This window comes from Pleurodeles waltl, chromosome 5 (genome assembly GCF_031143425.1).
Source record: "Pleurodeles waltl isolate 20211129_DDA chromosome 5, aPleWal1.hap1.20221129, whole genome shotgun sequence".
In the NCBI taxonomy this organism is placed as follows: domain Eukaryota; kingdom Metazoa; phylum Chordata; class Amphibia; order Caudata; family Salamandridae; genus Pleurodeles; species Pleurodeles waltl.
This window is the reverse complement of record NC_090444.1, coordinates 1,137,035,955-1,137,052,261: the sequence shown is the minus strand read 5'-3', so window position 1 is coordinate 1,137,052,261 and position 16,307 is coordinate 1,137,035,955. Positions and strand designations below refer to the sequence as shown.

The following is a 16,307-nucleotide window of genomic DNA, read 5'->3' as shown; positions in this document are numbered from 1 at the left end:
AAGTGCTGATGCCCTGGTCTGTTTTTTAATGAGCGAAATGTCAATAGGTTTGGCAACTATTTTAATTTCAGGGACAGGGCAGATACAGTCTTCATGGGAAATGTTTCTGCGGTATTAGCTGAGTGGAGGCAGGCTAGTGTGGAGCATTGAAGACAGGCAGGCAGAACACTTCAGAAAGGTCATGGGCTGGGTGAAATATGGGCCTGGTGATATCTGCATGTCCATCCACTTGTCGAATGCCACATTTTTAGAGCAATATTTTGGCGATGGTCTTGGTGGCTTCCCTTCCCCCTGAGGTGGTCGAAGATAAGAAATAAAGGGTCTTGGTAAGAAAGGGGCATCTGGTGTGAGGAAGATGAAAACATGACTAAGGAAGTGTAAGACCAATCAGAGGGCAGTGGCCAATGGCATAAGGATGGGGTTGTACAAATAAAAATCATTTCACTTGTTACCAGTATAGATTCTCAGCTGTTGGTCATTCCTCAAAATGTCAAAAACCCTTACTCACACAATAGGACATGCTTCATCATCAATTTATTTGGAGAAATTAGGTCAAACAATAAAGTAGAATGTTGTTTCAGAAAACAACAAAAAGAGCACTGCATTTGGGACATAACATGCAGCAAAACATTGCATCAGGACTCTGACAAATTATTTTAAACATATCATAAAAAGAGGCCACATATATCATGCATTCATGGTCAAGAGGTCATCAGTGCATGATTTTCCAGGAGCATGCTACTTAATTGTGTCACTTGAAAAGCAGAAAGAGTCGCAGTAGCAACTGAAGATAGTTCTGAAAGGCACCTTTAGTCATGTCTTTCTATCGTTTCATAACATCAAAATGAGAATATTGTACAAGATTAAATTTACCTAAGGCAAATGTCAAGTTTGGTAAGTCTATGAGCCAACATAATATCTAATTGTTCTTTAATGTTGTCAGCTGCATTATTTATAATTCAAATGGTTAGGTTTTATTTTCTTCTGAAAACGACATCACATCTATGAATAAACATTATTCAATCTAAGAACAATTTGAGAAATCCACATTAATATTAGTGACACTGCGCCTTTGTACATTTCACTTCCTTCAAAGACGCACCTAAGATATTGAAGAGTATTCAAACATTATGCAAGTATTAGATATAACTTTACTCTAGGTATACATTTATTTCGGAATGAATATCTACACATGCATGGGACTAAATACACTTTGTAGAAACGCATGCAACATGTGCTTTTAAAAATATGTGTTTTTTGGTTTGAGCCTACAGAACATATTTTAGTTTTCAATAAACTCACATAGAGTAATAGAGTTACTGAAATGCCTTAAAATAGAAAGCAGAAGAATTTACTGAGTGAAATGATGAACTGAGCTATATAGACTGTTTGTCTTCGTTAATATCCCACATAAACTTTATAGGCAGATCCTTCATTTTCTCTTGAAATATCTTGTCAAATCTTTCACTCTGTGCAACAGTCATAACGTTTTTCCAGTCGCCAATGGTACCTGTAAAAAACATAAAGCAGAAATCACGACATGGATATATAGTGCTGCTTTTTCCCAACTTCACTTCAGGATCCTAATTTTCTCACACTTACATTTTTGTATAATCATTGTATGTCGTTAAACTGCACTTTTTTTGTATATGTAAATTGTGTTAGTCCCTGTGTTAAGACAGTAGTGAGGAGTGAAGTGAAAACGTGCAGTGTTTTTAGGGTCCCATTTAGATTGTGGCAAATAGTCTGGTATGGGGTTGCGACCATGACCTCTGCTACGCTGGTGGAGGACAGACCACTCTAGGAGAGCCAGGTCTACCTGGATGACATCTCTGTGCTGTGAGTGGAGCACTGATGGGGCTTCCTTCACAGCAGTGAAGGTTTTTTGAGGGGTGCAATGCTTAAAGAGGCCAAATATGTTTTGTTTAGTTAAAACAAACTCACAAAGGGAACGTTATGCTCTTTTCCAAGCAAATAAAATGGGCTCAACATCATGGATGTCAATTCACCAAAATGCCAAGGGTACCGGAAGTGACATTTCAGGTTTACTTTCACACACACACATGCTTATACAAACACACATTCACTCATACACACACTCACCTCTACATAAGAACACTTTCACCCACAAGCATGGGTGTCTTTTACTTACCTCAGCTACCAAGCAGAGTCATATGGAAAGTACTAAAACATTTTATTACACTAAGGAGCATATTTATTCTTGTTTTGCACCGAATTTGCATAATTTTTTTAATGCAAATTCGGTGCAAAACTAACTCCATATTTATAATTTGGCACTAGACCCGTCTAGCACCAAATTTATGGAGTTAAAGTGATTTTTTGGACGTGGAAACCTACTTTGTGTCAATAGGATGCAAAGTAGGTGTTCCCGTTAAAAAAATGACTCTATGGCCTTAGCGCCATATTATCCCTGTGCTAAAATCATGCACGGGGAGGAGGGGTCAAATAATCATGCAAAGTTTGCTTTGCACCATTATTTAACGCCTGGGTCAGGACAGGCGTTAGGGGAGCTTTGGGCCTATTTCGATGATGGAACACCATGGAATAAGCCCACTGGTGCCTTCCCCAGGCCCCAGGAACACCCCCACCCACATCAGAGGGACAGCAGAGGATGGGGACCCATCTAGGTAAGTATAGGTAAGTACAGGTAAGTATTTTTTTTTAAGTGTCATTGGGGGTCCTGAAATGGCGCCCCCTACATGGCACTGGGTGCAATGGCCATGCCCAGGCGACCCTGGTCCCCTGTGCTGGTCAGTGGGGTGGTGGACATGACTCCTGTCTTTCTGAAGACAGGAGTCATGTGGTATGGTTGGTTTTACGTCAAAAAATTATGCTAGGCTGGTTAGAGTCATTTCTTTTTACTCTAACATTCCTAGGGTCATTTTTTGGTGCAAAAGCCCCTTCTTCCATACTGCCAGCCTCACCTGGCTAACGTCATTTTTTTTTACGCTAGTTTACCCTTTGCACTGGCTTGCATCATTCCATAAATATGGTGCCCGGCCGGTGCTCAGAAATGGTGCAAGCCAGTGCTAAACATTTTGGTGCAAATCTGTGTTAGTGCAGTTTTGCACCAAAAAGTATAAATCGGGGCCTAAAAGTGAATAATGTATTATTCACTATTAGTGTACTAAGAAAACGAATTGAAAACATGGAAGTGGAACCCCAGCCAACGTCCATAAGGGTGAGCTGCCCCTGTGTTCCTGGCACAGATATTGCCACCTCTGAGAACAGGGGTCGCAGAGAAAGTGCCAGTGGGTGCAAACAGCAAGCTGGCGGTCACAGCTGTGACCACTGGTGCCCCCTATATGACATCCATGCTCCACATGCCAGGAGTTTTGTCCTGCACCTTGGAACCATTCTTTCTTTCTTTTTCCTGATTGTGTCAACAAGGAAAATGTGTGAAAGTCACCCCGCTTTAAATACGTTGTGACACTTGTCACTGTGACCTAGTAGCTCCTTGGTGGACAGGTTGCAGTTCAGAGATTTACAGCCAAGAAGCCAGCTGCGGGTCTACTGGCATCAACCTTGGGTATTCCTTGACTCTAAATAGTTGGGGAGAGACAAGAGTGCAGTGGGGCGGTAGTACCATCGATTTACAGCTGTGCTCTCGCTCTACTAAATTCTAAATATGGCCCTTGCACTCATAAAAGTGAAAGGGTTGATGAAAAAAGGAATCCTTCACTGCAAAGAATTAAATGAATGTTTTCACACCTTACGTGTAGTCCTCCAGTTGGCGCTGAATGTCACAATAGTTTATTCAGTGATAATGTTTCAAAGTAATAAATAAAAATGATGTGCTTCCACATCTTATAAGAATATGAAGGTGTGCAAAAACATGCCCAAACACTAACTCCTGATTCTATGGGATTTCGTAGTTCACAGACAAACTTGCAAATCTATGCCACATCGTGCAAATAGATTGCAGTACAATTTTAAAGTCAAGCAGCTCTGCAATTTCTGAGCATTGAGGATCACCCATTTGATGTTTAGCCACCTAACAGTTTTCATATTTCAGCCCGGCAAGCGGCCTTCATTTTAAAGTGTCAGTACTGCAGCAGTTGTGAACAGTTGAACTTTCCTAATCATGTTTCCTCTTCATGGTCTCTTGATTCTGGCATCATCTCATCATTGAACATAGCTCTATGTAAGTGGAATGAGATGCATCTAAAAATGTAGAATGCCACCATGCGATATCCATGGTGACTCATTACCCCCATGCAGGGGTGGCTCCTCCACTAAGGCAGACGAGCGTCGCCTCACTGGGTTGTAGATAAATAAAATGGCAAAAACACTATGTTATTAATTTTATTTTTCCTGGGAGTAAGGGGCGGGGTGGGGCCGGCTGGAGTGGGCAGGAGGAGGGCTGGAGGAGGGGTATGTGCACCACAAAGTGCACATGTCTGTTTGGCGGCCATGTTAGGTCGGCCAAACCGACATGCGCACTTTGCATGTTCTCTACCCGGCTGTATTGCACAGTCGAGTGGAGAAAATGCACAGGCTCCAACTCCCAGTCTGAGCGGCGAAGCAGGCCACTAAGACCAATCACGATGCTGCTGTCATGCTGGTTACAGCAGCATCCTGATTGGCTGGGAGCCTGTGTACAGCTGGGAAGAGGACGAAGGGGAGACAAATGCGTCTCCCCAAGAAGGTAGGTGGTTTTTATTTTGTTTTGTTTTTGCTGTTAACCCTCCCTCGCCCCGTTCTGCACCACCTCCCCAGTTCAGTGGCAGCCACGACTGCCCCCAAATATGCTTGTATGTTTTCACTGAAATTAAACTATTTCATTTTGTAGCGGGACAGTTTATTTTTGATTAAGAAAATCTCCAATCACGTTGTCTACTTTTTATTTTCATGCTTAAACAAGTTCTCCTATGAATACTGACAAATAAAATTTCACCACGGAGACACGGTTCCATACAAGGACAGCACTTTATGAGGTTCTCAGAATTGTTGGGGTTCAAAAAAGTGTGAAAAGATATGGCTAGTAGAAATAATTTTTTCTTATAATTGTGAAAATAATTATTTTTGACATGCATTAGAAATGGAGTCTCTAGTTGGCAATGAGTTTACACCCTATCTAAGTAGGGACCCTCACTTTAGTCAGCTCAGATGATGCCTGCTCACCCCCTTGGTAGCTTGGCACAAGCAGTCAGGCTTATCTCAGAGGCAATGTGTAAAGTATTTGTGCAAACACACACAGTAACAGAGTGAAAACATCACAAAAGGACTCTACACCCGCTTAGAAAAATAGTCAATATTCATCTGAGTAAAACAAGAATGAAACGACAAACATCCAGCATACATGAGCAAAGATACAAATTTTCAAAGATTAAACTTCAATATAGCGCTTATAAACACTATAGCTCCAACTAGGGCAATTGTGACGTAGTTGACGGAGTAGTTCCCAACAATCCGACGCCTGTCATGAGAAAGGCAGTGCCAGTCACTGAGTTGCACGGACCCCTAGGTACAGTAACTTTGGTAAACAAGGAAACAAGCTGCTGCGCGGAGTCGGGTAGGTGCAACATCGGTGGATCCGGGGCAGCGTTGGTTCCTGATGATCGGTGGGGTTGATGAATCAGGCGGGTCAAGACATGTTGGACGATCTCATAGGGTAGCGGTCACGCCACAGGGCTGCAGGTGCTGCAGTGGAGTCGGGTGTCACAGATGTCTATGACATGGCACTTGGGGACTAACAGTTGCACAACTTCACCAAGGCTGCAGCGGTGTCAGGCCTGTGGTTTTGGTTGGGGTCATTGCACTCCAGCAGGGACCACAGCTTCGGGTTGCAGGCAGTGGTGCAGTGTTGTACAGCGGCCCTGTTCAGGAGTCGTCCGGAGTTGGGTTGACTGGATCTTCTTCTTTTGTCACCAGGATTTACTTACAAGGGCCCAGAAACTGGATTGGCACCACTTGGTAAGTCAGGTTCCTCAGAAGGAGTACCCAGGTGCTGGCAGGTGAAGTCTTTGATGTCCCCGAGACTTCTTCCCTGGAGGCAAGCTCAGTACAATCCCTTGGAGAAACTTCAGAAGCAGGATTTCAGAAAGCAAAGTCCAGTCCTTTCCCTCTCAGGTAGAAGCAGCAGGACAGCACAGCAAAGCAACAGGCAGAGTGGCAGGTCCTCCTTAAGTATCAAGCTCTTCTCTTTGTTAGGGGTTCATCTTGATCCAGAAATAATCTAAAAGTCTGAGGTTTGGGCCCACTACTTATACTCATTTATGCCATTGAAGTAGGCAAACCTCAAAGGAAAGTCTTTGTAGTGCACAAGAACATGCCTTTTCCTTGCCCTGCCCCAGACAGATACCAGGGGGTTGGAGACTGTATTGTAAGTGGACAGACACAGCCCTTTCAAGTACAGGTGACAGCTCATCCCTCCCACTCCAGCTCAGGAAGACTCATTAAGCTAAGCAGGACATACCTCAGCTCCTTTTGTGCCACTTTCTAGAGTGAATTCACAAACAGCCCAACTGTCAGTCTGACCAAGATGTGTATTCAGTAGCCAAGCAGAGGCACAGAATGGTTAAGCAAGAAAATGCCCACTTTCTAAAAGTGGCATTTTCAAACACAAAATCTAAAAACCAACTTTACCAAAATATGTATTTTTAAATTGTGAGTTCAGAGACCCCAAACTCCACAGCTCCATCCAATATAATTTAGACAGAGAGCACACGCACTTTAGCACTGGTTAGCAGTGGTTAAGTAACCAGAGTCCTAAAGCCAACAAAAACTGGCCAGAATAAATAGGAGGAAGGAGGAAAAAACTTTGGGGATGACCCTGCAAAAAGGGCCAAGTCTTACACCATGCACCAGATCAAGGACCCTTTTTCTCTCATTGTGAGTCCAAATTTGGATTTTGTATGGCCTCAGATATTCTGTTTGTTTTTCAAAGCACTCCATGGCATACTGTTCGTAGGAAATAAGGCCAGATGTACGAAGGTTGATTGATTCAGTAACCAGTTGGAAACTGGTTACCGACTGCTAAAGTCCGATTTTCTCATGTATGAAAGTCCATTATGTCTACATTCTAAATACTGACTCAATAATTTAGCAACTACAAATGGCAAATTGTTATTAGGGATTTGTTATTAGCAATTTGTTAGTGTTATGTATGAAGGCTTCATAAACTATGACTAGTCACAAAGGTCTTAATGTTCAAGGATTCCATGTAAGGAATCAAAGGTTGCTGCAAATAACAATTTGCAATTTGTGATTCCTTAAATGTAATGTACAAAATGAATTTGTAAGACATAGTCGCAGCTTGCACACTGACTTCTAATGAACCCATTGGTATTTTGATAATGGACATATGTATTTTTAGTTTTGTTCTCAAAATACTGATCTGGAGTGGGTCGTAGTTCAACCAACCTCATTAATATGCATGAGGTAGGTGTTGCAATGTGACCGACTTTGATTAGCTCCATTCACAAGCACTGTGGCCTACTGGGGTCAGCATCCTGTGTTTTCTCCCAAATAAAGCACTTTTAAAATGCAGGCTGTTTACCTGAAAGGAAAACAAGATGGATTTAAAAAAGAAAACATTTCTCAAACCTTTTTTTATGAGCAGGCAGTGGCAGGCACTTCCTGTCATAAAAAACTGTTTTTGTAAAGATTTGTGAATGACTTACAATATCCTTTAAGGAGGTAGTAAAATGTTAAAGTTTTGCAACTGGATTTTGGTTGTAAAATATTAATACATAGCTTAAAGATTCGGTATCTCGAAGGGACACCCTCAACACACCTCTTCCACATACCGACTCTTTATTTATTCCCAAACCCAATTAGAGATTCAGTAAGATTCAGTAACATGTTAAAACATGTTATCAAATCGCTAGAAAGGTTTGGTGAATAAAAAAATGCAATTTTGCTGTCAGAAAAGCTCTGATTTTCCGATTTGTACATGATGGTTAAAATTATGATTTTGCATGTGCAATTTAACATTAAATGGTAATCAGGTGTAACCTATATACACAGCTGTGGAAAACATCAGACCCTTTCCCAGAAGCTGCTTTGCATATGAAGAGAAGGAAGATGTGAGTACTTGCTGGGCTGCAGAGGAGAAGGAGAAGGCAGAAAAGGATTTTTATGGTTAGGATTACTCGTTGTGAACAAACAAATGAGGATATATTTGATGTATATAAATTGAGTCAGGTTATTTGAAACTTAACTGCTGAGCGTTACCGCCTTCTTGGAAGAAATACGAATAGAAGTATGCCATACCTACTCATGTGAAAGCACTCTGTTCCCATCACCTGTTAATTCCTGGGAGTTACCAGGGTGTAATTATCATGGCAGGTGGTGCTTCACAAAGAGCCTTGTCTAGATGTTTTTTGATTTTTTAGATGCAATATTAGAAAAAAATGATATTAATGCATATTCCTGTAACACAATTGGACCTAAAGCAGACTAGTTTTAATTCTATTGTATTGCCCATGTCCTATAATTAATTGGCTGTGTAGATGGAACATATGTAACAATATGCCCACCATTTCCATATGAGTATTTGTATTGTAATCATGAAAATATTATCTCTCTAAACATACAATTTGTGTGTGATGCATCCTGTATTATCACATACCTTGATGCATGTTTCCCAGGCAGCACACACAACTCATACATGTTTAGACTTAGGGCCTCATTATGAGTTTGGCTGTCGGATCCCAGATCGCCATGTGGATGGTCCTAAAAAGACCGCCATACTGGTGGTCTTTCAGACTGCCCTATTACAAGTTACACAGGCAGGACCACCAACTGCCAAGCAAAAGAGACAGACCGCCAGAAGCGCGGCGGCCTTGATATAGTCGGTCCGGACTTAAGTGCAGTCAGCGCCCCGGCTACCAACCGAGCATATTACAGTCACACAGTCGCCATGACGGTCCCTTCGTGGCAGTCAGCCAATGGCAGTCAGAACCACAGCAGTTCGTGGTCAGCAAATTAACAGACAAGTGCACATTGGATGAATTAAAAAACAACACAACTGACACACAGCCAAGTGGACAGACCTGCAAAGCATGCTATAAAACACACCCCTTCACAGACCACAATCCTTTGCGTTTCCACTACAAGACAAAGAAGCCGAGCACCTTTAATTCTGTACAGTACATAGATTTGGCACCCCCGTTTTCACACACTTTTGTCCATTCACACCCTACTGCACTTCTCATGGTAAGTAAGTCCCTGTCTCCCTTAATTTTATTTGTCCACCATGTCACGTTCAAAGAAATCCCTGTTTCTCTGAAGATGAGTTAAGAGTCATAGTGGATGAAATCATAAGAATAGAGCCACAATTGTTTGGAGCCCAAGTCCAGCACACTCCTCTCATTAGGAAAATGGAAATGTGGGACAGGATCGTTGACAGAGCGAATGCTGTAGGCACCACACTGCACGCAAAGGAGGACATTCGCAAGAGGTGAAATGACCTTAGGGGCAAGGTCGGTTTCCTGTTCTCCAGGCACCAGCTGCAAACCAAGAAGACAGGTGGTGGCCCTTCCAGTGCCCGATTAATACTCTTTGCCTGGGAGGAGAAGGCCGTAGCCATCCTGCATCCTGAGGGATTGACACAAACCTGGGGGAATAGAGGCTTGTGAGTTAAAAGCAGAAAAAAAGTCACCAAAATGCAATGTCATGCATGCTCACAGCTCACCTTTACCCACTGTCTTGTTCATGTATCTCACCAACATTCAATATCCAGAGTATCTGACTTGTAACACTGTCATTGTGTATCATTGGATCCAACATGACAGTTACCAAGGCCCATCATGTGGCATATGTCCAAATGGGGCCTGGAAATCTCCCAATATCAGAAACCCATTCAAGGATCCATGGTATATCCCAAAATGAAAATGCATGCTCAAACATAAATACAGCCTGCCTACAGATATGTAAAACACAACCATTGTCATGTATTGGGGAGAAGTGAGAGTGACCTGACTGCAACTCCGGGAGGCACTGTTTTTGTTAACTCTCAAATGAAGTTCACTCATCTAGGGGGATAACATTAGGCAAGTGCGTGTAGTGGAGGGATTGACCTGAAAGCAACTCCCAGTAGGCACTGTTTCAGCAACTCCAACCATCAGGGCAGTGTTTTCTTGTCCAAAGACTCCCGTTCATTAATTCATAAATGAAGTGTACTCAACTGGGGGAATAACATCGGTCAAGTGTGTGTAGTAGACAGAGTGAACTGACTCCAACTCCCAACAGACCCCATTTCAGCAACTCCAACCACCAGCACAGTGTTCTCTTGTCCAATGGCTCCTGTTTGGTAACTCACAAATGAAATGCACTCACCTGGGGGGATACCATTTGGCAAGTGTGTGTGGTAGAGAGAGGGACCTGACTGCAACTCCCACCAGGCCCGTTTCTGTAACTTCAACCACCAGCACAGTGGATATTTGCCCCAGCACATCAGTCAACTCCTAAATAAAGTTTACTCACCTAGGGGGATAACATTGGTCAAGTGTGTGCGGCAGAGAGTGACTTGACTGCAAAGCACAATAGGCCCTGTTCCCATAACTGCAACCACTAGCACAGTGGTCAAATGCTCCAATACATCTGTTTAGAAACTCTCAAATTAAGTGTACTCACCTGGGGGGGTAGCATTGGTATAGTGTGTGTAGTGCAGGGGTTGACCTGACTGCAACTCCTAGCAGGCCCTGATTCAACAACTCCAACCACCAGGCAAGTGTTCTCTTGTCCAAAGACTCCTGTTTGTAAACTCTCAAATGAAGTTCACACACCTGGGGAGATCACATCCGTCTAGAGTGTGTAGTACAGGGATTGACCTGACTACAACTCCCAGCAGGTCCTATTTCAGCAACTTCAACCACCAGCCTAGTGTTCTCCTGTCTAAAGACCCCTGTTTGTTAACTCTCAAATTAGGTTTGCTCACCTGAGGAGATAGCATTTGTATAGTGTGTGTAGTACAGGGATTGCCCTGACTGCAACTCCCAGCAGGCTTTGTTTCAGCAATTCCAACCATCAGGCCATGCTCTCTTGTCCAAAGATCCCTGCTTGTTAGCTCACAATGACGTTTACTCACCTGACGGATAATATTTGTATAGTGTGTGTAGTACAGAGATTGTCCTGACTGCAACTCCCAGCAGGCCCTGTTTCCAAACACCAGCACAATGTTCTTGTTTCCAAAAACCCCAGTTTGCCAACTCACAAATAAAGTGCACTCACTTGGGAGTGATCAAGCACAGTTCATGCTTAAATCAGAGATGTGTCTGTCTACCTAGCTCCAGCATGACTTGCTAAATCAAGATGAAACTATTGAGGACAGGAAGGACACCTTACCCAGTGTGTGCAACAAGTATTCCTCAAGTCTCAAGATGTATCACCAGATTGGCAGCGGCAGCAGACACATTGACACAGCACTGTGCACATGATGACTCCAGTCACATTTGCAACAAAGTCCTAGGTCTGCCTGCATCCCACTCATCAATGTCTCCAAATGGTGAAAAACATATCTCGCCTATCTACTGTGTTGGTTGCACTGGTGGCAAGATGTCATTTTCAGGCCATCCTCCAAAGTACAACTGATCTGCACATCTCAGCAGCTGCTTCAGTCAAAATGAGTTGGCTTGCTTCACACATGTCATGTCAATTCACCCAATACCATGGCTTCTTGCCATTATTGGATTTCCTACACCTTTATTTTGTACAAGGTCTCTGCCTACTGTAACTCTAAACCATTGGAGGCATGTGTCACAATACAGCCAGTAGCAATGTACGTTTTACATCCACAGGCGGGTCTGCCACTGGGCTACCACTATGCCCCTGGATGAAGCACTCATTGACAATGTCTGGACATGGAGGATGGTTCTGGCCCATCTAGGCAACCTGGTCAGATGGCAACAGTGAGCATTACTGTGCCCACAACGTCACCTCCCAGCCATGTTGCTTCAACATCCCAGGCAACCATCCGTCTTCCAACCTGTAATCCGAGCACAGTGTCTACCATCTTGTGCCCCAAGTCCTAGATCCTGAGTTGCAGTGCAACTCTTCGGACAAAGAGGGTCCAGGAACAAGATGGAGAGAGCACCATGTGGCAAGGGCACAGGCCCGTGGGGGTTGGGTGCGTGGGAGTGGTGCTGTGGCCAAGAGGGGTGAGGCCACTGGGGCTGCTCTTGGCTAGGATACCATCAGTAATGTCTTGGGTGTCTATCAGGAGTCACAAGGCATAATAGGCTAGGTCTTCACTGAAGTCTGAGAAATAAATCAGCTACAGAGGGACATGCATAGGGACATGTATCAACAGATGGAGGCCCAGAATACCAACATGGTCTCCCTAACAGGGTTGTGAGGGGCATATACACCACACTGAGCAGGGCTTTTCAACACCCGTCTACCCCTTCCTTTAGCTCATCAACAGCAGGCCCATCAGTATCGGTGCCAGCCACTGGAAGGCAAGCCTGACAGAGGAACAACAAGGCCCAGGCACCTCTGCCTCTATAGAAGCAGAACCTTCCTATGCAAGCGGGGGTGTTCAACAAAGAATCAAGGAGGTGCAGGTGGCAAGACACCTACCACTGCCAGGAATAACCCTCTTCCTTAAGGATCTCCTTTGTGTGTTACACATTCTCTCTGGACTGAAAGTGAACCACCTACCATGTCTAATGGGAGGAATTCTCTGGACTTTGGACTCCCAGTGGTGTGGCATCTACTCCAATGATTTCATTCACCAGTATCTAGCTCAGGATTACAACCCTCCCACACAAACACATACATACAAGTGTAACATTTTATTAAAGTGTTCAGCACATAGGCTGACAATATGTCTGAATTCTTGGAAATCAAAAATTATTGACTCATACTGAGTAAATGAACATATCGACAGGTACAGACTCCCAGACTATGGAAGAAAGGGATTTGTCAGACATTGTCTTGTAGAATGTTATGGTTTTTGTAATCTGCTTGGCCTTATCACATACCACACCAAGGTAATTCAACATCAGATAACACAAATATACATATGGATGCCAGTACAACAGTCCCTGATCACAGGGCCATCATAACATAATGCACATGAATCTGGTGGTATGATACACACATATGTCAGTGTTGTGGCATAGTCACTGTGGCCTACAAATATGAAACACATCTACAGCTACATAAAGGTTATACAAAAAGAGTGTTTAGCCAATGTGAAGCAAAAAATTACTTGCTTGTGGTTTAGGACTACATATTTTATGCCCACATGATGACACACATGATGCATCAGGCCCACCATAGCACACAAAACAACTACAATGGGCACTTTTGACCTTCCACCCAAAAACTGTGCAAGCTGTGTTGGCACAGGTCTCAAATGCCCAAACTCTGTGACCTACATTACCTGGAACAATCCATGTCCACTTGGTATGTCAGAACAGCATCACATACCTGCCAGTGTCACAACTCTGAAATGCCCACATGAAGATGTCATGTTGAAGGTACCTGTACAATGAACAAAACAAAGAGTATAGGCTTGAAAACATACATATGACACAAGTCAAATAGCAAGCATCTGGAAAACAAAGTACATTGCAAGGAAACAGATACAACAAAGCAACATCATCAAGGTGGGAATGTGTCAAAAGCTTTCTTATCAAGCAGCCTTTGGCTTATTATTGCAAACTATCAGCTCCCTAGCTCTACCCAAAACACTCACCACATTCTCACAACTACAGTTCATTGTACAGTCACAGTCATGACATTACATGACATACTTCACTCATGAGAAGTATCTGTGGATGAGATCTTCTAGCAAGTTAGCTCCTTCCTCTTCTCCACTGTCATCCTCAGTTGGTATTTCTGGATTCTCACCTGGTGGCTCCTCTGGGATGTATGGGATATTCCTCCGCTGGGCGATGTTGTGGAGAATGCAGCATGCCACAGTGATCTGACACACCTTCCTGGGTGAGTAGAGGAGGGCTCCACCAGTCCATCCAGACACCTAAATCTGGCCTTCAGAAGCCCAAAAGCCTGCTCCACTGCTCTTTGTATCCTTCCATAGGCCTCATTGGATCAGACTTCCCCTGGCGTAGTTGGAATCCTCAGTGGCATCAACAACCAGGGACGGTTATCGATATGCTGAGTCTCCTATTAAGGAATGGGCCATAAGTGCAACAATGAGTCACTCACTTCATGTTTGTAGCACTTGACATTGTTCACACACAATCAGGAAAGACACGAATTAACAACCAGCCACCCTCTCTGGGTGCAGTTGTGAGATCAGCTGGGGTATGGTGCTGTTAAGCATTATGAAGGAATCATGGGCTGATACAGGATAACGGGCACACACCTTTGAGATGTGGAGATCTGCCAAAACAGATAACTTACACATTGATGGAATGGAATATTTTTTTTGTTGCTATACACTTGTTCAGTGGTTTGTGGCAGCACCAAGCAAATATGTGTGCCATCAATGGCCCCCACCACATGTGGGAGTCAGGCAAAACCATAAAAGTCAGCCTTCACATTGGCTAAAACCTCATGTCGGGGGAACCTGTTATAGCTGTCAAAGTGTTTCAACATTGTTGAGAAGAAATCCTTCAATGCCAGACTGAACATAGGTTGGGGCATACCAGTAGATAGGGCCACTGTATGCTGGAAGGACCCTGTAGCCAGGAAGTGCAATACTGGCATGACTTGTACAATACAATGAGTGGTATGCAGGTTGGATTGCTTTTAGCTGGCATTAGATCTGGCTCCAACTGATGACATGAATCCTCTATTGTTTGCCTATCCGAGTGGTATAAATGGATTATGTGGCATTGCTCCATGGTCTGATGGTCTGGCAGTTGACGGTAGACAGGAGGTTGTCGCATACTCCCTCGCCCAGTATACCTATGTGTGACAGTACATGATTTGTAACATTAGTCAGTGTGTCTACAGCAACATACATGATGCATGCCAACAATATCATGTGACAAAGCATTTCAGACTGGATTGCCATGACACATTGTACACTTCCCAGCTGGCAACTGCACAAGGGTCACATGTGTCCCCCATGGTTGTCAACACAAAAGTACCCACCATGGATTTGGGCAAAACACAACTATCTGCTACACAATTGCCCATTGAAATGCGACTGTATTTCCCGACCACCAAAAATACCATCGGCAGTAGTGGACCATGCACTGCCATCATATGCCATCTGTGCCCTACAACACACTGGTGGTTGTGCAGTAGGACCTAGATAACAAGAAAGAATAAGGATGTTTGTGATGCTACAACAAATATAGGTGGTCATTACAACCCTGGCGGTCGGTGTTAAAGCGGCGGTAAAACCGCCAACAGGCCGGAGAAAAAAATAAATGGAATTACGACCATGGCGGAAACCGCCAACATAGACAGCCACTTTAACACTCCGACCGCCAAGGCGGTACAAACAAACACCGCGGCTGTAACCGCCAACAGACAGGCGGAAGACAATGTACCGCCCACATTATTACAAGCCACCAATCCACCACCTTTTCCGGGGCGGATACATCATGAACAAAAACACGGCGGAAACAGGACTTGGAAGGGAAAACGCTCACCTCTACACATCCCACGAGGAACCAGAACGCCATGGAACCGGAACTTCAGATTTTTCCAGCCTTTATCTTCCTGCTCCACTACCAGGAGCACGAACGCCGGCGGCGAAGACCACGGTGAGTACTGCACCTACAACACAGGGGAGGGGGAAGGAAAAAACAGTGACACACACACGCAGCACGCAACACTCCCACCCCCACCCTCACCCATGACAACACACACACTAATACATCATGATTCATCACAGTTACACCCCCCACCCCCGGAAGAATGCAAGGACAAAAGGAAATGAGTCGAATGATTGTAATATATATGAAGACAGTAATCAAAAATATATACATGTATTAAGATATTCACACTATAAACAAATATATACACCAAGAATCCAAATCCAAGGTATTCCACTATCATAGTCCGTGGACCACTGGGCCCAAAAGGCATGGGCGAGGCCCACACTCAGTACCCGAACAAGATGGAGAGAACACTGCTGGGGCATCAGATAGAAATAAAACAGGCACCTCATGGGGAAGGGAAGGGGGAGCACCTCAGCCGGATGAGTGCACGATGCCAGATCCACGAGGGGGCTCCATGCCCATTGATGTATCCTGGGGAGTGCAAAGCCACAGTCTCTCAAGTCTCTACAGTGGGTGGTTTGCCCACTGTTCAATCCTGGGGAGTGCAAAGCCACAGTCTCTCAAGTCTCTACAGTGGGTGGTTTGCCCACTGCTATATCCTGGGGAGTGCAAAGCCACAGTCTCTCAAGTCTC

At 44.0% G+C, this 16,307-nt stretch overlaps 1 protein-coding gene across 4 annotated transcripts in view; it reads right to left on the bottom strand.

Moving 5' to 3' along the window:
• Positions 1–517: 517 nt before the first annotated feature.
• The window catches only part of LOC138296317 (amine sulfotransferase-like), a 511,069-nt gene continuing 495,279 nt past the window's right edge, over positions 518–16,307 (bottom strand). For all 4 annotated transcript variants that reach the window (XM_069235350.1, XM_069235353.1, XM_069235351.1 and 1 more), the window contains one exon: positions 518–1,510. In XM_069235350.1, coding sequence (XP_069091451.1) covers positions 1,377–1,510 — 134 coding nt within the window. In that variant the 3' untranslated portion in view covers positions 518–1,376. The remainder of the gene's footprint in view (positions 1,511–16,307) is intronic.